This window comes from Vanacampus margaritifer, chromosome 6 (assembly GCF_051991255.1).
Source record: "Vanacampus margaritifer isolate UIUO_Vmar chromosome 6, RoL_Vmar_1.0, whole genome shotgun sequence".
Taxonomy (NCBI): Eukaryota; Metazoa; Chordata; class Actinopteri; order Syngnathiformes; family Syngnathidae; genus Vanacampus; species Vanacampus margaritifer.
In genome coordinates this window covers 26,002,788-26,026,256 of record NC_135437.1, presented here as the reverse complement: position 1 = coordinate 26,026,256, position 23,469 = coordinate 26,002,788, and the positions used below count along the sequence as shown (strand labels likewise).

The 23,469-nt window shown below is 38.9% G+C and overlaps 1 protein-coding gene across 2 annotated transcripts; it reads right to left on the bottom strand.

The window, feature by feature from the left end:
• Positions 1-212: 212 nt before the first annotated feature.
• mbtps1 (membrane-bound transcription factor peptidase, site 1) lies at positions 213-22,729 on the bottom strand. Of its 2 annotated transcripts, none has more exons than XM_077567084.1 (23): positions 22,574-22,729; positions 16,476-17,034; positions 15,903-16,166; positions 14,659-14,874; positions 14,438-14,548; positions 14,192-14,301; positions 13,484-13,600; positions 11,784-11,851; positions 11,405-11,507; positions 10,762-10,913; positions 9,358-9,519; positions 7,913-8,057; positions 7,577-7,765; positions 7,329-7,501; positions 7,100-7,215; positions 6,077-6,233; positions 4,051-4,175; positions 3,854-3,931; positions 3,624-3,764; positions 3,373-3,504; positions 3,127-3,253; positions 2,722-2,852; positions 213-1,045 (listed from the first exon to the last, which is right to left on the bottom strand). In XM_077567084.1, the coding sequence occupies exons 2-23, from the start codon at positions 16,690-16,692 to the stop codon at positions 849-851; spliced, it is 3,231 nt and encodes a 1,076-aa protein (XP_077423210.1). In that variant the 5' UTR covers positions 16,693-17,034; positions 22,574-22,729; the 3' UTR covers positions 213-848. The 2 variants fall into 2 exon arrangements, with proteins under 2 accessions (XP_077423210.1, XP_077423211.1); XM_077567085.1 differs by having other exon boundaries at positions 14,659-14,871.
• Between the last annotated feature and the right edge of the window lie 740 nt (positions 22,730-23,469).

Genomic DNA, 23,469 nt, shown 5'->3' with positions numbered 1-23,469 from the left:
ATAAAATCAAGCTGCATCACTGATTTGAGCTAATAACCAATACTAAATCCCTGAGTGACTCATGACATGAATCAATCCAGATTCTGATCAGCTAGCGGCAAGAAATGGAAATATTCCTTCTCAATCATGCAATCAAGTATTGTGGTAACCTCTGTGAATATCCGAAATATTCTAATAAAATTTCTGCCAGTTGCTGACCAAATTGTACAGAGTATGTTTCATTATGCTTTTTTATTTTCATTTACTGCTGAAGTAAGTATATTTGAACAAGCCTCTTACTGTTGTTTTTGAGGAGATCAATAGTACTGTATATATCCAAACAGAGATCATTGTACAAAGTTTAAAAACAAAAGGGGAAAAAAAGTATAGAAACAGGTGTATACCATGACTTTCAAATAGTTCTGACATGGGAATTTTTCTGTATGCATGAGGTGCATACATTTCTTCGGACAGTCTGTGCATGTTCATGCATGTGTGTGTGTTAGGGTACAAACAAATTTAATAAATATAAAAAGTCAAACATTTAAATTTGGTAAAATAATCTCAAACAAAGAGGAAAAAGTTAAAATGGCTATCCATAAGAAAACCCAGTTGTGTTGCATGAACAGTCCATGATACCACAAACGCACATTGACAGCTTGAAAGGACAATTGGCATAAAAACTGTTTGTCGCATTCAAGACACTTGTTATACACAAATTATATAGTAAAGGCTCCAATTGGCAAACTTGTCTTCCTCAAGACGCCATTTGACTCCTGTTGTGCTCCATACGTTCAAGGTTATTGTTCCTTAAGCAATGTACACATTATGGAGGCACGCCCAGCAGTTCAACCACGTGTCCAAATTGGTCAAACTGTGGGATTTTTCCCACTTGTTGTCTGCTGCAAGTATGTGGGGCGTTTGATGCGGGGTTTCCTGCGCTTGGGTTTGCCCTTGGCCTTTGTGAGTTGGACCACGAAAAAGGACAGAACGACCATCGCTCCCAAGAAGGCAAACACTGGGATGGTCTGGCCAACTTCTTGGTTGTAACGACCAGGCATTATTCCTGTGGACATGGAAGTTTTAGAGTTATTTTACTGCAAAAATGCTATAAAAACAACAACTAATGAAATTATGCAGAGGCAAAAAATAGGGGTTTCCCCCAACAACTGCAATCTTAATCTTTAAAAAAAATTAATTAAAAAAACATACATAAATATTGAAAAATAATACATGAATAGGTGGATCTGCGAGTGTCATCACAGGTATGCAGGGTTCCACTGTACTATAAATATAACTGAAATACAGAAGCTAATTTCAAGCGTGTCCAGACTTCCATCCATCCATCCATTTTCTTAACCGTTTATCCTCACAAGGGTCGCTGGGCTTGTCCAGACTTGTAGACCTAAAATGGTTGGTCAAACTGTAACGCATGCACTCCAAGTATTAGTTTGCTACGCCCACAGAGTATGAACAACGAACGAATGTTAATGTAACTTTACGGCGCCGCTGCTTGAGAGGCATGGATGTAAACAACATTGAACATTAAACTTCATTTCAATGTACACAAAAATATTGTAAATCCTTGGAAAATTAGTTTACTACCAGATATTTTGAATAGTAATAATAATATTTTCTCTGCATAGTTGTGTTTATTTTGTCTTAAATCAATGTATTGTTTGTTCTTATTTTAAATAGGTAAAGATGGATGGATGGATGGAAGATGATACTACTGTACTGCAGTAATTTCTGGACTATAAGCCGCTACTTTTTTCACTTCCATTCGACCCTACGGCTAATACAAAGGTGCGGCTTATCCATCAGATCACGATGGGGCGCACTATAAAGGAAGCGCAAGAGTGTCAGGCAGAGCAAAACAAACCCAAAAGCGAGGCCAAATAAAGTAGGAGAGACAGAACGAGAGTGAGACAATTTGCGCCCTTATTATGGAAAAGGAAGTTGCGGGAACCGGTGTGGTAACATTAAAACACCTGCGGCTTACATGTGTAACAAACTCGAATATTCCTTAAATTTAGCTAGCACGGCCTATAGTCAGGTGCGCCTTATAGTCCAGAAATTACTGTACTACTACTACCAATAATAATAATAATAATAATAATAATATCGACTGCTATTAAATAGTGATGGGAAAATGCAGCTGCATGAACCACTTGCAATATTTTTTTACTCCTCTAGATTGCGCTTTTGATTTAAGATGCAGTGGAAATGTAATCAATTTCCATTGCGCTAGCCTTTATCTTTAAATCAAGAGCACCATCTGCAGGAGTAAAAATAAATAAATATTGCATGTAGTTCATGAAGCAAATGCAAAACATATTTATTTGCATCATGAACTTTCAGACATTTTTCATTTCTACGCCTTGTTCTTCTGAATGTCATCAGATGAAATCCACAGTCAATACAATTCCGCTTCCATGTTGCTAAATTGGGTATACTCATATCGTGCTAAATTTTTCAGCCATATCCAATTGCGGCACCATCCCTGAAGTACACTGGCACATTCCCAAAAAGGTTGACGAGCCATGTTCCAATTATATAATTACATTATACTTTCAGAAGTACAACTAAAGGGTTTCCAAGAGTGCTTTTAATACCTACAACCATTTTATTTGTAAGCCCCAAAATTTTTGATTCATAAAGGACCTACATGTATTTTATTTTATACAGCACTTCTTTCAGACAATTAAAAACCCAGCTATCAAAAACAGAAATGTTGTTCACCTCCAGGGATGTCCCAGGCCCCACTCTCTCCGGGAGAGAGAGGTCGGACCTGGGGACGGTAAGGCCTCACATTTGGCAGTGCCACCTTGTCCAGATCCACGGAAAGAAGCTTCTGTTGCTTCCATAGGTTACTGAATGTAAAGTGAAGGGCACACACACAGGATTAAAAAAAATAATAATCTACACTCAAACCTGTTCTAAATGTTAGCACCGTGCAGAATAATGACACTCCATCAATGGATTTGTGACATTTGCTGAATTGAAAGGTAACATGCATTCAGTGGAACATGGACCATTACATCCATATGTTCCTGTCTTATAATATTTATACAAAGAGGCTTGCGGATGACTGAATGTGTAACTTTACTGTGCAGATTAATGTGACTAGAGTGTTGTCAGTCCCACCTGGGTGCTGTCTCATTGAGGGGCTGAGGCTTAGCCCAAGAGAGATGTGGACAGGCTGGTAGGGGGCGAGGCTTTGGGTCTCCAAGATGAGCTTCCAGAACTTTTGAATAGCGATAGAGATGGTTACCTGTCAAAAGGAACAAGAAACAAACATTACCATCTTTAAAAAAAATAATTCTTACTAAAATATTTGTCTTTCTTCTACAGAAAAAAAAAAAAGATAAATAGTGCATTTCCACTGCTTACCCTCTAATCTCTGTGGCATTGGGTGCCCAATCCCTGTGGGAGGTGCCATCCTACTGTGGGAGTGGCTTAGGCTGGGAGGTGTCATACTGTAGGATGTGTACTGAAGTAAAGCGTCTAATAGCCAGAAACAATCTGAGAGAACGACATGCAAAAATAGACACAAACAAAAAGAGACGACTGTGGATTAGCAAAGGTTGTTGTTAAAAAATAAATGCAAGTAAAAGTTACGATAGAAAGCAGACAAAAGTTACCTTTTTGTCTGTGGCTGTCATCTATACAGTTTGAGTCACCGTATAGAGCAATACGTCCTCCCCCATCAGATGGTGTCTGGTAGAGCCCGAGGATGGGAACCCTCTCCACCACTGCGGTCTCCTGTTTTAACACTTCTAGACCTTTGAAAACAAAAACAAAACACACATAAACATAAGATCTTCACAGATAGACAGCCTGGTTAAATTGTGACAGCTGCACAAATACGTACCTTGGTCCTTTAGGTTCTTGGCAATTACAATTCCATCTTCTGGGAAACGAGCTATGCTGCAGCCTGAGGCATAGTACACTAGCAAGAGAGACAACATTATATTATTTTTTCTTTTTTTCATTTATTTATATATACAAAAACATGACAGATGGACAGCGGAGTAGAGCTAAACAGAAAAGTATGTGTGTGTTTATTACTGTCATGATCTGCCAGAGTGAAGTCGCCCTCGTACAGCCCATCACTGAAAGCCATCCCCCACACTGAAATCAGGTCATTCAGCGCCGGCACGTTAGCGCCCCCTGTGTCTGGCATCCACCATTGCCTACAAGCGACACAAGAGAAAGACAAGAAATTGACATACTGTACACTACTTCCGTGGGCACCATTAGACATGAAGGCAAGGCAAGAAGGCGGCTTTATTTATATAGTGCATTTCACACACAATGTGCTTTGCATGATTAAAAGTACAACATTCACAACAAAATAACTAAAGACATTTAAAAGCAAAGTGAGGAAATAAGTAACTTACTAAAATTACTAAAAGAACCTTAAGTGGAAGAACAAGATTTTGAAAAAAAATGATTGTACCACATGAACGATGAGCGGGCCTGTTCTAAAATTAGCTTACCAGTATTGGTCCATTGTGACTTCCTAGGTTTATTGTACAAGTAACCATTTAAAATTGTACAAACTTATAACTTAATTAAAGTGTTACACATTGATATGCATGTTCATTTTTTGATTGACAAAATATGACACCTCATTCAGTGTTAAACTGCAATTTGCACGATAAGACATTCTTATGCTGCTGCTCCCACGCACACGCAGCAGCTGTTTTGATAACACTGATGACACTGAATAGCAATGCAATCATATTAGGCCACGTACATTTTATGATGGACACCTCTTCCTGGGAAGGAAGGACTGTCATTGATTTATTACCCAATAGCTCACAAGGGTGGGGGGGGGGGTGCAAGACTTCCTGCTCTCACGAGAGACGGACGTATGACCCGGTGCTGATGTTTTTACTCGACCATAGTGTTTGTACAGTAAAAATGTAAAGATGTTATTCATTATCTCAATGAACATAAGAACCATTTCCCAAATTTTGACTAAATGCTTTCTGTAGAATATGCGCTTAACTCACAACATGAACGTAAGGAACTTGATAACAGAATGCATAGATCTTCCGTTAAATCAAATTAAGTAATGTAAAACATTAATGCATCCCGCAGCAAAAACTACTACATCTAGTATTTTCTATTACCTCGATTACTTTTATGGATAGCAACTGCATGTCTGCAATGTCTGCTAGGCCTGGAGTTAACAAATTGTCAGTCTTTTTCTCGTGGTCTACTTATTTGTGTGACATTCACAAATTTGTTAAGAAAACTACCTTTTGTCTGCGTGTACTAATTAGCAAATCTTGTTTGCAAGCAATCAATGGCCCACATTTGCGGGAGTATTTTGTAGTATACTATCCCATTAAAAAAAAAACTTAATTCTGAAAGGAAACTAAAGGTGTTCTTACAAACCTTTTGGGGAGTACTCATTTGTGCTGAGCACTGTAATTCCTATTTGTTGTATTAAATACTCAAAGACAAGTTTGGAGTAATGGAATTTCATTTGGATACAACATCACCTACAAAAATTACAAGAACCAGGGCGAAGGAATTCCATTATAGATACTTTTCTCCCCCGACGAGACTGCAGGGCAGTTTCTGGGCCTTGTCTAGGAATTCCTTGCACCACCAGAGCCATGTGAGTTCATTTCAGGTAATTGATCACATTAAAACAACAGCATTGTATTTTTCCTAATAATAAATCAGATTCACAATAACGCCAAGTATGGTTAAAATGGCCAGAAAACCCGTTCGTAAACGAGCAGCCCTTGAATAAGTCAATGGCATTCATGTAAAACTGGCTTAATCAGAATATCCCTTCAAAGCTGCGAAGTCCATTTTTAACGTTATGTAATCCCTTTTAATGCCAGAAAGGCTTGGGTGTATTAGAATGGTACAACGAGGAGACGTTGAATCTAACAAAGTGGTACATTTTGCATAGATTAAAAAGTTTACAAAGCATAGCTTATTTTGTTGTGAGGTGAATGCTGTATAATTAGTCAACTGTCACAATACACTGTTGAAAGGACCCATTTACTGTATATTCACTGGAACATCAACTATGTTATAGTTGTGGACAGCAGTAAAAAGTAAAGGGTACCTGGTGTTTTCATCATAGAATTTGACCTTCCTCATGACAGAAGTGTTGTACCAGTCGCTGAAAATAATGAGTGAAAGCCCATTGTCAACATCCCTCCTCAGCTTGGTGATCTCTTCAGGGAAATACTCCTCCTCGCTGTCCACCATCAGCAATGTGCCTGGTCAAAAAGTCAATGAGCACACATTGTTTGTCTCTCCTATTTCTCTAACGCTGTAGCAAATATTTAAGCAATACACTTTTGAAAGTATGTCAACATTTCAAAACCATTTCAACATTTATTATCAACCTTACAAGGTTACAATATAACCAATTGGGAAGTGATCTGAAGATTGTGCAGTTGCTGGATATAAATAGAGGAGCAATTGGTGTTGAATGTTTGCCTAGCTTGTCCCCGTAGGTTCGGCTGGTCCTTTAATTTTTAAAAAACATTTTTTATTCCCTTCGCTTACATTTTTTTCATAAGCAAGCAATGTCAACAACATTATTCAAAACAAACTTTGTTCTGTATTTTTGGGATTTGTTTTTTTCAAACTTTTTGTGCAGCAAGTTTTTCTCCCTCAGGATCATCAGGAACACAGAAATACATGCAGTATTTTTTTCTTTCCAGATAATTTCAAAATAAGTGCTTCTTTGTCCCTTTTGTCAAATCAATGTTAACATTTCAAAAATTAACAATTTAGCATTATAAAACGAGACATCGAACTGGATGGCTTGGCTGATCCATAAATATATTGTCGAAGAATTAAACACTGCAGCCCACACAGCTTTCTTACGCTCGACAAACTATTTGTCATCCCTCTCGATTCAAAAGTTTCCAAAACTGCTACATCTGCTTGTGCGACGTGTAAATGTGCACAATGTTTTGCAATGTTCAGAGTGACCCACTCCATGATACATACACCGGGCTCCTTTCTTTGCACACTGAAAACAATGTCAAAATGATTTTGCTCATGTTGTCCGTTTCTTAGTGGGAATTAAAGTATGATATAGTACTGTAGGTATGATGTTCATCTATATTCCTACCATATTGGCTGGCATCAAAGCAGGTGATAGGAGCGCCCAACACTTCAACAAAGTACCCCATGCTTCTCAGGTGCTGGTACATGTCACGGAAATTGGTGTGAATGTGGTCACCATTCCTAGGAACACAATTGATGGGAAACAAAAGCATTGTACTGGGTTGTCTTATTGAGTAAAATCAGACTTGTGAGAGGTAGCAGACCTTTAGTCAAGACAATTAACACACACATACCAGTCAAGAGGGTCATTTTTCATGCGGAGGTTATCACGTGGAAAGTAGCCAGGTGGGTAACGCAGGTTGTGGTACTGGTCCCACAACACCCTTTTGCTGCGTGGAGGAGTCGGAACGATCTTCACCTTAATAGGTAGCTTCACTGTGGAGGTCAGTTCCCCTTGCACTTCCGACTAACAATTGTGATGGGTAGATATTAGTGCAACTCTGCAATGGCAAAAACAACAAGTGTGGCTACATTGACTCACATCATTCTCTGCAGGTGATGCCACCGTCACCATTATATGGCCTTGGGCAATCCCTTCCCAGGATGCAGCTTTCTTGGCAACAGATATGGAGACAGCCAGGTAGCCGGCCCATGGCCACAACACCGGCGAGTATGAGACGGCCACATCAATATGGTCCCCGTTTTGAGGAAGGTAGGGCTGCCAAATAGGCTGAATGAGGGGCAGACACATTTAGAGGCATCATCATGAAGTAAAACCAGGTCAGGTACAATGTGCTTGTCATCATCTAATAATTACACAGAGCTACAAGATGAGCAGAAGGGATTATGTGAAAGTTTGATTGAAAACTATGTTTACCTTGTCCAAAATCCTGCCAGTGACACCCATGCCATTAAGAATTGTGACATTCACAATGGTGGGCATTCCTCCATAGTAGATAGGCTGAGAGCAGTAAGGCCACATGTATGGACACTCAGTCAGGTCAATGTAGCTGGGAGAAAGACTGACAGCAGAAGCGACACATATTTTTGATGGAATTGAATGTTTTTTTTCCCAATATTACCAAAGTTTTCAGTTAAAGTTTGTAACAATCCACAGTATGGCAACGCGCCACGAGGTGGCACCTCCTTGTTTTTGTTTTACCTATGCAGCACTTTTTCATTTAGCCTTCAGTGTATTTGATGCCGTGAACGTGTACGCGCAATTGTGACGCATGGTAGCGCCAAGAAGCCTACTTTTTCTCATTAATAAAGTAAACTTGTGGACTTCCAGTCTGACACCACGGCTGATCAGCCACCGAACATTCTAGTTCTAGATAATTTTCCTGTGATGTCATGCACCATGGCACATGGAAGACAATTCTAGATCATGTATTTGAATACTATAGGAAAGATATGTATTAAACACAACATGTATCCCTTTTCAATTTGAGTAATTTGTGATGGTTTGTTATTATAGTATAGATTTATAGAAAACCTAAATTAAGGTTTGCGTTGGCAACATCCGAATCATCTTTATTTGTGTCTGGTAGTTTGCGCTACACTAGTATTACTGCAACAAGCAACTGTAACGAAATGAAAAATTGGGACGTAGCACGTGTCCAAAGAGTTGTTAAGCAACGTCAGGAATAGGATACCATTAGTGCTTTAGTACCGAACAACGACAGCTGTGCAAATGATACGGTGAATTGCCACGCACTTTAAAGAGACCAGTAGCGCAGTAAATTATGATACAACAAATGTGAATATGATGCACAATCCTTGAACTCTTGGAGTGTACATTAGTGTGGAATTGTAATTAAGAACAGATGTGAAAATAACGTTCCAAAGCTACAAGAATGAATACATTAATAGGGTCACAGTAGGCATGTGCAAATTTGGCAAAAAAAAATGGAAAATGCCACATTGGAATTATGTTTTCAGCAATTATTTAAGGAGTTAATGGCAAAACGTAGTGAAACTGCTAAATGTGAGTTATCTCTACTGTAACATCAATAGCATAAGGCTTATACACATCACCACTGTGAATCATTTCTACAGCTGCCACAATAAGCTAAATGTGCTTAAAACAGACTTTCCTGAGCCACAGTGCCAAAGTTGATAGAATGTTTAGATTGCTCTTCAACAATTAAAAGGATGACTAGCGTCCGTATGATTTCTCACAAGCGATAGTGGGAGCAGAATCTCCTTTTGCACTAGACATTGACAGGTATGTTAGGAATACATTAAAACACACAACACATTCATCATTCAGAAGTTTGTTTTCAGGCCTTTAAGTTGGTCACTTGATGAGACAGGCCTTACCTGGCCTGAGGTCTGTAGCTGTTGAGGATCTGGTAAGCTCTGATCAGGTCCAGTTTCCCATGGCCCTGCTCGAACATGTTGACTCCCGGCAGCCTGCGGGCTGACGCGATCAGAGCCTGTTTCATGGAGGCTGGGTTCACCAACTCTCGATTCAGCACAGTGCTGGTGGACAGAGGAAAGGCACGTGACTAATGTGGTGTCAGATTCGAGGCATTAAAATCAAGGAGGAGGAAATAGGAAGGATAAAGTGATATGCTCCTATTTTAAATTGAGTGGTAAGCTACAGACTTACACCGCACAGCAGCTCATTACTGCAACTCACTTCTAACTGGTTTAATGAACAAATCCATCCGTAAAGATAAATTGGTCCAACACTCTGCTGTTTGCATTCCCAAAAGATCCTCTCACGGAAATCACATCACACCTATCTGTCCTACACCAACTTCACTCGTTGCCCATTACACAGCACATTATTTTGGTTCTTGTTTTTTATACCATTTTCTGTATTTCATTTTTACATACCTTGAGTGACATAAAAGGTATCTACTCTCACGATCACTTATCAGTGACACAATTTTCCTCTAGGGGGTGGAGGCTGCGTGCTTATACGATACGATACGATACGATACGATACGATTTCCCCGTGGGGAACTTTTTCCTGGACTCCGTCTAGCTGCAGTTTACAGTAAAGAGAAAACAACAGAATAGAAAGAGATAAAATTAAAATTAAATAAATAAGAAGTGCAGCAATAAGTAGAAGACTTCCCAGAAGTCTTCACAGAAGTGTACATGTGTAGAGAAGTACATACATGAGGACTGCACATGTCGAATGTGCGCCCGCAGCGGGGCCATTAAAAGAGTCCAGTAAACCGAGAAACAGTTTGTAAGTGTGGAGGACAGTAGAAGTTTGTGCGCGTCCGCGGGGAACAATGTATTCTACGTAATGCTATCTGAGCTGGGCTCCACGGCGTAAAAGGAGCGCATGCACGTCAGCTACACACTTCAGCTAAAGACGTGCTGTCATGGAGTGAGACATTCAAATGCACGTCGTCATCCAAAAGATTATTACAAATGCAACCGGAGCACACAGTGAACAGATCTGTGACCATTAACTTCTTGACAGATTGGCTGTTATCAGCGCAAGATAAGAGTCTTAAAAAAACGGATACCCTGGTGAAATGTGGAGACGTTAAAATGGTGTCAAAATTTAAATACCGCCCAACCCTAGTAGTTACATCCCCTCAGTTGTTCAACTCACGTTCAACAATAGTGGATTGGATTACCAAAAAAGAAAGAAAGAAAATGTTTAAAAAAAAATAAAAAATTGGGGCCGATTATTTGATTGAATAGTTGATAGTATAATCAATTATTAAAAAGATATGATAGTTCATCCCTAATCTTCACCTAGCCAGAAGTGTAACAGCTCCAGCCACCACAGGAGAGGCAACACTGGTGCCAGACAGAGATCGGCATCCTTCCTTCATTCCCGACCCCCGAACACCAGAACCATAGGTGACAATATCGGGCTTCACCCTGCCATAGCCCCCAGGCAGCTCCTGCACAGACAGACATGTGAGTCAGATATAAGACAAAAGACTGCAAGAGACTTGTCACTTTGAATTAATTTTTTTTTTTCTCGCATTGGATTAGCAGAATTTTTTTTTTAGGGAAGCACATTTATAATTAAAAAAATAATTTAATATAAAAAATGCTGTTGCAATCTATTTAGAGAGCCAATGAGAGCAGTCTTCACTCTGACACCTTCTTTTAATCAAACATCAGCTACAGAGGGGGAGTAAAAGGCTGGAGAGCAAAATCTTAATCATATCACAGGCAAGACGTCTGCTTTGGCCACAAACTGATTCAAGTAGCATCATGGGTGTACTGTGCTGTACACATACCTGCATGTCCTTCATTCAAGAACTTTTACACCATGGTTGACTAACTCCAGATCAAAGTGAAAATCTTTGAAGTAAATTTATTTCATCACACTTTTGAATTAATGCTAAATTTATAAGGAAGCAACAGTGCTCCTGCACAAACTCACCCAGGTAGTCATGCCTCTAGATGAAAACCTTGCAATGTTGTCTTCAAAGTCTATTCCACCAACTCCAATTACATCCATCTGGTCTGCTGGGTTGTTGAGAGTTCTAACGAAAAGACGTCCATGTTATTTACATGTCATGCTGGCAGGACTGCCCAGCAAACATTCTTAATTAGTCTCACTATATGTCCCTGTTTTGAGTATTGTGCGCTATGTTCCTAGTTATTTAGGATATTCGCTAAAATGCTGTATGTCGTTAGGAGGTATTGTCCAAAAATAACAGCCTGCGTGCCACCGATAACAAAAAAACAATGTTGTTTTTTTTCCAGTAAAAACAGCTGTGTGTTAACTGATGATTTCGTCAATTCAGTGACTATCATACCCATACAGAGGTCCATCGTTGCCAATTGCAGAGACCATAATCACTTTATTGGCAGTGAGCTCCCACACCTGCACAACAAACAATACAGACAGGAAAAACAAAGGTTACAGACAGTACTTTTCAGCGCTACAATATGGATCAGAAAACAAGATGACATACTTGATCAATTATCAAGTTTTCTCATGTTAAAATTTTGACTTACATACAGTCTGACTGAACAATTCAATTCAAGTAATTTGAGTGAAAAAGAAAAATACGTCTGTGTGAGGGGCTAATCATACAGTAATTAGAAAATGTATTTGACCACCATACCCAAATTATTACCACAGCTTCCCTAAATACATGCACACACAGACCCCTAGTGGTGCTCAAGCGCATGTCCTTTTGCCCTGGATGAGAACACATGCCCTTCCTGCTGGAGCCCAATTTTATTCATTCATCAATATTATAGAATATAATAAATCTTTTGACAGTTAATTTGCATCTTTTTTTGTCAGCAAAGTTTCTTTCAATGCTGTTGAACTTTTGCAATAAAATGATTGACAGTTCTTTGATCATGACCCAAAATTATTTGCGTTTTTGTACAATATACGTTTGTTTTGTTTTTTAATTAAATGAAATCAGCAAACGCTGTTGGAGAATCTGTGCCTGCTAAACCGCGAGTATCCAGGGGTCCCCTTTACACTGATTATTGACGTTCAGTTTAGTGGAAGAGGGAAAGTTTTAATTGTCCAACTGTTACCGCCAAAAACAACCTAACATGACATAATTTTCTTATGGTACAATTATTGTGAATAAAACAAATTACCATACAACACATTTTTAAGGGTTGAGAAAGATGCTTGTTTCTTTACGAGGATCCACACTTGAATTGAAGGTATTTTGATTAAAAAATCTGAAATTCTTAAAAAATATATATATATATATGCCATAACAGAGGGTATTGGCAAAGGCTGAATCAAGTACAGTAATTTCTGGACTATAAGGAGCACCTGACTATAAGCCGCGCTAGCTAAATTTGGGGAATACTCGAGTTTGTTACACATATACTGTAAGCCGCACCTGACTGTAAGCCGCAGGTGTTTTAATGTTACCGCACTGGGTTTCCGCTACTTGCTGTTCCATAATGAGGGCGCAAATTGTCTCGCTCTTGTTCTGTCTCTACTGTATTTGGGCTCACTTAGTTTGTTTTGCTCTGCCTGACGCACTTACGCTTCCTTTATAGTGTGCCCCCTTGTGATCTGATGGATAAGCCGCACCTTTGTATTAGCCGCAAGGTCGACAAATGCAAGTGAAAAAAGTATCGACTTTTCTTCTTCGTTGACGACATTGCACCTTTAATCCAAAAGGCTTCTTCGGTTTACTTTAAAATTTTATAAATGCACAGTAGTCTCCCTATACATGTGCCTAGGTGTGTCCCCTGGGGATGTTTGCAATTGAGTTGTAGTTGAGTTGTTGTAAACCGAGAATCTACACACACATAACAGAGTTGTATCTACCTATATTAACTTGTGCAACAATAATGTGTTCATATCGTGATTTTTTTTGTTTTAAATGATTTAGATTCTGAAATATGTTAACCTCTGTCATTGAGGAATAAAGACAAACTCAGAAGTGTGTGTGTACCCGACATAAATATTTAACACTGATAGATTACGGTGCCGGTTTTCAACTTATTAACAACTATGTGAGTGTCTGACCTTATCAACAAAAGGGTGATCCATGAAGTCAGGGCCTCCAATGCTGAGGTTGAGAACATCAATCTTTTTCAAGATGGCATAGTTGAAGGCATCAAGGAACCATGACGTGTATGACACCTGGATGGTAAAAAGATACAAGGGGGAATCACACACATTGATTTGTACTCTGATTTTATGTTGTAAAAAAAAGAAAAAGAAAAAAAGCTTACTGCATCTACTGCAAGGTGAATTATTATTACAATAGCATGCATATAACTACAAGAACATGTCAATAATTTAGAAGTGTTTAACATTCAGTTAAACATTCCTTTTTAGTATTTTTAAAGTAGTATTTGTTGTCCATCCATCCATGCATAACGCTCATCTTCAGTAAAGTGTGCTGGAACCTATCCCAGCTGAATTTGGGTGAGAGGCAGGGTGCACCCTGAACAAGCAGACAGCCAAGTCACAGGCCATATACACACACAACCATTTGCATTAACATTCACACCTATGGACAATTTACAGGCTTCAACTGAGCCACCAATCATGGTTTTGGAATGTGAGAGAAAGCCGGAATACCCAGAAAAAACAACAACAAAGGCACACTGAAAGCATGCACAGTCCACACAGGAAGGCCAAAGCCTGGATTTGAACCCACAACCTCAGAACTGTGCGGATGGAGGCTGATGTACTAACCAGTATACCATAATAATTTAAGGTCTATACCTGATTGTTTGTGAACACTCTGAAGATGTGCAGCTCTGAGTCAGGAGCAAAGCCCTGACACTCTCGCATACTCGCGATAACTCCAGCTACAAATGTGCCATGACCCAAGCCTGAAAGAAAATAAATACATAGATAAATAAATAGATAGACAAATAAATAATAAACAAATAAATAAAAAGCCTGGTTCAACCTTTTTTCTTCCAAGTCTTTACAATATAGTTTACTAGCAACACATGTACTGCTCACCATCATCTAGCGTCTTCTCATTAGTCCAGTTGGTCCTTTCCTTCACATTTTTAAAATGTGGGTGTTTCTCACTCAGACCAGTATCAAACACGGCCACCTTCACACCAGAACCTACACACGTACACACGCAGACATTAATGCCAATTACAGTACCTTGAATTTTGATACTTCGCATCATGTTAAAGTCACCCTTCTCCTAATTCAAAACTGTTGAGGCTTACCAGTGTGTCCCATCTGCCACAGCACATCTGCCTGCAGGATCTGAGCTACATGGCGGGGGATGGCTCGCAGAAGGCGCCGACTGGAGTGGCGCCCAGTTGAATGCCAAAAACCTGAGGCCAGTGACAGACTGGTCCTCCGAAAAGGTCGGGATGATTGCCACGACTGCCATTTTTGCATCCTGTGAGTGGTGTTACAGGGTGCAGTGGTTTCTGCTGCTGGGGAAATAAAATGCAACAATTGGGCAATAATTTAGTTCACAGGTAAATAATCATTATAATTGTTTTATTTCTATCTTGGTATTATCTTGAATCCCATGTTCAGACTGCGGCTAACAGCTGAATTGTGCATTCATGTGATGTGAGTCATCTCTTGTTTCTCACAATGGTGTCATCAGCAATGTTTAAGTCAATATCATAATCAAAACAAATCGTCACAAGGTCATTTTGCAAACATCAGCACAGCTCCACCGGGATGTTTTATGCCTGGGTGGTTCTTTTCAATCATAATTAAGGGCTTATTCAGAATCTTTGTATCTCTGGAAGTAATCTCATCTCCCCTTAAAAAAATAAAATAAATACAATAAAAAAATTACATTAATAATAATTTTGAAAAATTATAAGACCAGATAAAGAAGTAAGTCTTGATTCAAATGTTTGCAACTATTGGTTTTAGTCTTAATAGTACCCGTTTCTTTTCTTTTCTTTTTTACATTAAATGACGCAAATAATAAATAACTGTCACTGGAATCACCAATTCATTATTTTTGCCTAAGTATTAGCCACTGACTATAATACTTTTATTTTCAAATGTCAATACTTTAGTTTTACTTCGCTACAGTTTACAAAAAAAATAACTCAGACTGAGCTGATGTCTTTTATCCAATGCCAAGTACAGGGCGTACCCCGCTGTTCAGGCAAGCCCCACAACACTAACTCACCTTCTGCCTCTGCGGGCAAGCAAACACACACGGTCTCTGTCCCGCTACCATCCCCCAACAGACAAATATATTTAGACAGACTTTCACCATCCAGAATCAACACACCCAGATCGGACTGTGTTTGTTATTATTTTCACACTAAATGCAAAATGCATTCTCTGATTTAATAAACAGGGATTGTATACCAGGTAAACAGATTTTGGCATGTTTTCAGAAATCCACTGTTCATATGACATTTTATCCAATATTTTTTTCCATTAGCATGTGATATTGTCCTACCTAGTAGCGCAGTATAGTCAGACTTACAAGGAATGTATTTGAGTGAACGGAACACTTTGCGTTGTGGAGTGACCCTCTTGATGTAGGGGTGGTCTTCCAAGGTCAGCAGACTGCTGGGCGAAGCTTGTCGAATGTGGACCACATCAAAATCACTGGGGAAGTCAGAAGCTGGGTTCTCCCTGGGAACAATGTGCCACTCCAATGCTCCATCCTTTGTGTTCCGTAGGGCGCTGCTTATGTATAGGCTTCGGGCTTTGGCTGAGAAATACCCCGTGAATGCCACAATGTACTCTGGATGCAAAGTGTGGAGAGATTGTTTTAGGACGCATGCATTAGGTGGTTTTCATCCTGAATTCGCAATTAAAGCAAGCATTTTAAGCACAATATCAGTTACAAAATAAACATCAAAGTGAACTGTCTTATTATCACCAACAGGAATTTAACTGAATTATTTCCATGTTAACCTTGCCTTAAAAACGATATGCTAAAAACGCAAAAATGGATAAAAATGAAATTACACATCACGACTTTCATAAGGACTTGCCTACTATATACAGCGCAGGTGAAATCATAACATGCTTGAAAATGATTATTTCTTACCATGTTCCACCACCTTAGAGGAGAACTCGACTTTGAGAGTGAGATGGGAGTAGTTAGAGTTCAGAGACTCCACGTTAGGGCTTTGACCAGAACCAGATTTTCCCTCTAGCAATGGCTCCATCCCCACCAAAGGCAGGAAGCCTGCAAGCAGTCCCATGAGTATGGAAATCCACACTGGTAGTAGGAGCATTTTGCGTTGTGAAACTGCAGAAATCATGTGTTTTAAGTATCCCAATGAAAATCCGTTGCAGTTGCACTTTTCAGTTTTGAGCAGCTAAAACCTGTATCAGGGTCTGGGGAATCAAACAGCATATCAGGTCCAGAGCTCCAAAAGTGAGTCCATAATGAAAATGTTCTGAGCAGCTATAATAATTTCTTTCTGCGTTTTCTCTCCATGGTGGTAGGCAAAGGTGGAGTTCAGTGACACCGCCAGAGTAGGAACACAGATGCCATGTTGAGAAAGGAGGAGATAATCTGTCTGGAAAGTATACGAGGATGGCGGGAGAAGGGATGACGGATGAGTTGGCATCAATAAACGATGTCCTCTCTTTATTTAAATCTGGAAAGAAATGAGAAAACAATAGTCAGGCTGCAATGAGGCATGGCCAAAATACAATACATTGGAAATGAGAAAATGCTGTTAACATTATGCCAGCAAAAACAGATGGTCAATCCCTCAAAGTGGTTGTTCATTGGTGCTGTCCCAACTAAATTGAGTACTAATGTATTTTTTTTTTCAACTTTGCTCTGCAGTGGAAAAATATGTTTTTGTTGTTGTTACTGCATCAAAATAAATATTGCTGATACAGTCTAGTTGTGAAAGTGGATGAGAGATGAAATGTGCCATATAAATAAAGCAGCCTTGTCTAATGGTAGCCAAGTAGCGCAAATGCTAGCCGACGAAACCATGCACGTTGGCTAACAGCTATTCTCTTTGCTGCTTTTTTTTAATTGTACCAATCCATTGCTTGTTTATGCGCTATTGGTTCTGCGAACATTTGCTATCTCTCCAATGCAAGATCTCTCATTCATACAGCATACGCTTGAAATCGTTATGTCCATATGTCCAGGTGGTGAGATGGCCAACTTCAAAATAAAATTGATTTTATTAGATTGATTTTATTTGTTTTTGAGCAGAACAAAACAAATATCTCATGTTGCAAGAAGCCAAACAGCACAATATGCTCAAAAAAATCTTACCAAATAATACATGGACATCACTGCTTTTGTGTGTTTTTATTTTGAAGTTGTTCCTGGACAGTAGGAGACTGTTTGCCGTCACAAACTGTTGCCACCAACATCAATACAATATCATTTAGAAATCAAAAAACAAAAACAAAAACAAAAACTCTAAATTATGTTGACATTGTACAATATAGGGCCTGTTGCCAGTGTTAGCAGCTGGTTGCTAGAAGCTAGCCGTGAATCAAGTTCCAGATAAAAGGTAGGCAAAAGCCATCGTATTACATTTCCAAGGAATTTTTACCCATTAAGGCCTAAAGCGCCTGCCAAAACATGCCTCTAAAACCTAAAAGTCACCCCCAAAAACCTGAATATTGAACAATATTAATAATAATAACAATGTCAATATATCTCAGCTCCTGAAGCAAATAGAACCATAATTCCCAAAAACATTTCAAACCTTACACCTGTGGCATCCACACAAACCTAAGTTTATTATTATAAACCTTCAATAATTGTTTTAAAAAATCAACAAACAACTGTGTCGCATCTGCGGGCATATTTACCTTCAGCACTGGATCGCAGTTGTATAACCTTGCGTGATCGAGTGGTAATTATTCGTCGTCCATTCCATTACAAAGCCGTCAAAATTTTCCACATCCTCATATCTATAAACATATTTCTTAACATTATGTCACTGTCAACTCGTTACACTGATTCGATTTCCTCCCGCGCCGTCGTCAATCGCGTCATTTATTTCATATCTCCCGCGAATCTGCGCCAGCCATAAATGCTCAAATAAAATTCCAGGACATGCTACGAGGCCCATGTCACCCTCTCGTGTATATTCTGATGCATTTCATCAGCTAAGATACCAAGAATTGGTCAAATCAAAACAAAATGACGTATCCGCTCTCCTGGGTTTAAAGGGAGAAGCGCGCTGGAGCGCTCCCGGCTCTAACGCTAGAAACGCGGTCATGCGCTCCCGGCCTTAATGGCTTAATAGGCTAAATTGACAGTAGCCAGTAGCCACCATATTGATTTTTTTTTTCTTGGCTAACACTTTTTTTCTGAAAATGTGAGGAAAACCCATGTCAAAATACCATTTTCTACACAAAATCCATATTTACATGATCCACTGAGTGGAGCAGGAGGGAGCAGGTCGACACACTTGGCTCGGCTGACTGATACACATCATTGGTTCCAAGATCCATCTGTGACCATCGTCAAGTCAAGTCATCTTTATTTATATAGCGCTTTCAAACAGCCATAGCTGTCACAAAGCGCTTTACAGAAACAGAAATCATAAAACGCATCTATGGTCCACTTAGTAAAATTTACACAATCACAGTGGTATTCAAACCAGTAATGTAAAGAAAAAGCGCTACACAAGTTTAAGCCACTTGAACCACTCGGCTAAGAGTTTCAACATTGTCAAGAAATTTTTAATTGTTCTTAACAAACAGGTTATTGTTTCCTCACGCAAAATAAGAATTGGTGGTAGTCTTGCGGAGTGTGGTCTCTCTGAGCCACTGTAGTGTGCGTGCGTTTAACTGCATGCGCTTTGGCTGCATTCTATGCTATAGCGAAATCTAGTGGTTACTTATAATACACTGCGCCTTTAAGTGGTAGATCTCTGCGAGGCAAGTTTTGTCTGCCAGGGAAGAGCCAAATTGTTATGTACATGCACATTAAATGGTACAATTTCAAAATCAAATAATCTTCAAAGAATTGCTTCACAATTGGAAAATGTATTAAACAATTTATAAAGGTTGAGGTAATTAAACATTTTGAGGGTATGTTAATTGCTCCCTTTTTTTTGTTTTTGTGTAAGGGCTTGCTTGGTCCCTTGATTACTACAGTATATGCTGAATTGGTAACAACAACATACAAAAACATAATACTCTGGCAAGAAAAACAACCTTCTGGGCCACTACAAGATCATTTCCCTCTGGGCAGCGGCAAGGACATTCCTGTCATAAAATACACATCAGTGGGTTCCCTAATACACGCCAAAGAAGACAAAGTTGCACACTTGGACACACCCACTGAGACACAAAGCCCCCATACATGCTTCCACAATTGCTTGATAATCCACATAACTAGATATGTGACGAATTACTACTTTGATTATCTGTGTCCTATTGCATTCTGGGAACGGGAAATGAAGCTTCAGCTTCATCCCGTCAGCCCTTTTTCTTTGTATTGTATGTGAAAAGTGAATGTTGTAAATTGTCTTTCTAATTGTCCAAAAGGAAAAATGAGACAAATGAAAACAAAAAAAATGACCGAAGCCGCTAAGCTCTAGTAACTGTGGTTCGGGCTCATGTTATGAAAAACAACCTTTCCTTGCAGTATCCTACCACATTGTATTGCTATACAAATATCCTTTTTAGCTTGATAAGGTGTATGATTGAGAATATGTTGCTGAGTAATGCCGCAAACACTCGTTCCAGTATATTAGGTGTTAGGAAGCATTTTACAAGCACACATCATATACCACGGCGCATTGTTTTTCGCTGTGCGCATAGCTCTCTATTTTCTTCTTTGTCTTCTTTTCTTCTTCTTGGCTTATTTTAATTCACAAGGAATCTAAGTCTTTGTAGTAACGGCTTGCATGTGTAGCTCCTTCCCATTCGCTAAAGGAGCCTTGCTTAAATACATTGACTTCTCTGCTGCGTTTTTCTCGTTATTTTGTGTCTTTACGGCAAAAACGCCAGTTTGTGTTTATACACGCAGACATATATACACAAGTATTTTAGTCCGTGTTTCTGGCGTGTAACTCACCGGAAATACTCAAGCTGGCGTAAACAAACATGACACTCGCAGCAAAGAACCACACTTTTGGAGCGAGGAGGAAGCCGACTACTTTATTTAGCGTGGTGAGCGACATGAATATAATGTCTTTTATTGACCGTAATAAGTTAAAAGCGGAAATGACGTCTATTTACGTAATTATGTTGTCCTCACAGGCGATCCAAATGGGATATTCCAACAGAGCACAAATGACCATATAAACAAGAGTAACTCTTGTTTGCCACGCATGTAAACGGGTTAACTTGATTGTGTCAGAAACCGAAATTCTGACCTTGACCTGAATATTGACTGAATGTAAACGTAGTCAGTGTGACAACTTGACAAAAGATGATAGTCGTTAGCCCCAAAGGCAAAGTTGTGTGGCTGTTTTAAATAAATTTAAATACATATTGAAACTATTTATGTATTTATTTATTTAAAGAAATACCCCACGGCTGTCCAAACTAAATAAAAGTCTGTGGAAAAAATTCTGGAGACAGTGTGACAGCAGAGTTTTTAGTCTACTGTGTGAGTTAGAGGTGAGTTCTCAAAATAGGCTAGTGGTTGGTGTTATTATCCTAGTAAAATGGGTAAGACAGGTTTGTTTTCATTTACGCCCGTTTCCCTGTTCCCCAGCCAAGTTGCTTCTTGGTTACGTTCTGTTTTTGTTCTGCCACAATTAGAGCAAAGCACATTAAGAACGGATTCAGAACAAACAATCTTCTCCATACAAAACACGACAGCTCACTTCACAATACATTGGCGCTTTACAAATGGAAAGTGCATAGTTTCATTCTATTTTGTCGCAACTTGTTATAGACGAAAGACAAGAGATTTGAATATTTTGAAGTCTTCCGTGATACATAAAAGAAAAAATACTTGTCAGCCACAACTGCTTTTAACACAACAATGCTGCTGTAATCTGTGTCAGATTCTCTTTCCCATGCCCATTCCGGGGTTTCGCTATTCCTTTTGACACAGCTGCTATCCTCAATTAATGGGTCACCGTAAACCCCCCCCCACCCAATTCCCCAATGATTGTCCATCAATAAAAAACAAACAAGCAAACAATCATGTCGGCACCTTTCACACAGAGAGCTACTGACAGGACCAAGTGAGTATTTGTTTATGTAGAGTTTTATGATAGTGAAAGTTCGAGCCTAGTTGAGATAATTATTTCTTGTAGGATTTTTTAAAATTCATTTTTAATTCCACAGGGGTCACATAAAAGAATGTGTGTAAATTCCACCTTAGTTTTTTTCAATGGAAAACTACTTCGGGATCAATCTCTTAATTATGCAGGAATTAAAACCTGCAGCTCAACATCTGCTTCGGGAATGGAGGTAATTTTAGTAACTGGTTAGCTCAATCACTAGTTCCTGCTTGGGTTAGGATGTATGCCTAGATAACAACATTACAGGGTTGTAAAAATAGGACAGCGGTTTCAGACAGAGTTGAGAATTCTAGGGCTGGGAGTGGGGACCACTTGTCTCAATAATCAAGTCACAAAGATGGCATTGAACCTCAACTACTAATTAAAAGCAAGAATGACCCCCACAATCCTGATCAGTGTATACAGACATTATTTGTACAGTATATCATCAATAAGTTAAGAGTACAAAACACATTGGAACATATAAGCCATAAGGTACAGTTTAGTGATTGGAAATTCAGAGAACATCAGTGTGACTGCCAGCGACAGTGATTTAGTGTTAAACTTACTCAAATGTGTTTCCTTCTGAGCAAACCAAACACAAGCACACATTCTGTACTGTACACTAAAGTTGTTAAATGAACAGTTGAATCATTTCGATTTCAGCTGAAAATTAGACATCCATTTGCTACGATAACTAAACAAAACACAGCTGTTAAGAAAAAGTATGTGTATGTGTAATATCTTCATCGATGTAAACATTGCAACCATTTCCAAATGAGGTGACTTGTGCTCACTTGTGCTATGCAATATCTCAAGACGTCATCAAAATTGTTAATTTAATGCAGAAGTGTGCAAATGGTATTTTTGAGCCAGCAAACTATCACATGTATAGCATATGCTAGCTAGCTTAGTAGTCTTTTTCGTGAAACGTTGTTTTTCACGACATGATTACGATGTTACTCACCGAGATAACTCCGTATCGTAGCTCCCGTTTGTCGAAGGGGTTTTATTATTTACCTTCCTTGTAGTGACGCACAATTACCGTCTCGGTTCCGTGTTTAGCTTTCCTTGGACAAAAGCTAGCAACAGTCGCTACCCACAGCCGCAGACTAGTACTGACGTCCCGACCTGATTGGATGCCAGGTCGGAGTGGTTTTACGCTAGCGTTCACCTCTGTTCAAATGTATTGGTAAAGATGGTCTGAATAAATATGTTGTATTAATAATTTAGAAATTTAAATGATCACATTATCATCTTTATTGCATCTAAACAACGTGTCAATAATGTGCTGATTTATACAGTAGGACTGTCTCGGATCTGGCAACCCAAGCACCTCCAGTGACAGTCATTTTAGCATGTTGTCCATCAGTAGGCGCTGTATCACGATGTAAAATACTGCAAACGTACTGTAGTGTTAACACCAATTCCTATTGTGTTGTATTTACTTATTAATTCATTAACATAACAGTAAAAAAAAGCTGGTATGGTATGAAGCAACAAGTCAAGTTAGAATTGTTTTTTTGTGTGTTGTTTTAATTGACACATACAAGACAAACAAGAAAAACGATAATGGTAGAAGAATCAACAATTTATCGCTTATTTTTATACATAGTATCAAAAATTGATGTTTTTGGGTAACTGCTGTCAACTTCATTTAGGGCATTGTCATTTATGTCAAATTAGAATTACATGTACATGAAAAATACGAAAGTACTGTTGTGGTGACATTTTTTCAAAACAAATAAATTTAGTTATTCATTAAAACAGCATACATGCTCTCAAGTACTCAATGTAGAAAGCTAAATAAAGGACTTCAAATGATTTATAGTTGTAAATTGTTATATTCTATGAGAAATCGAT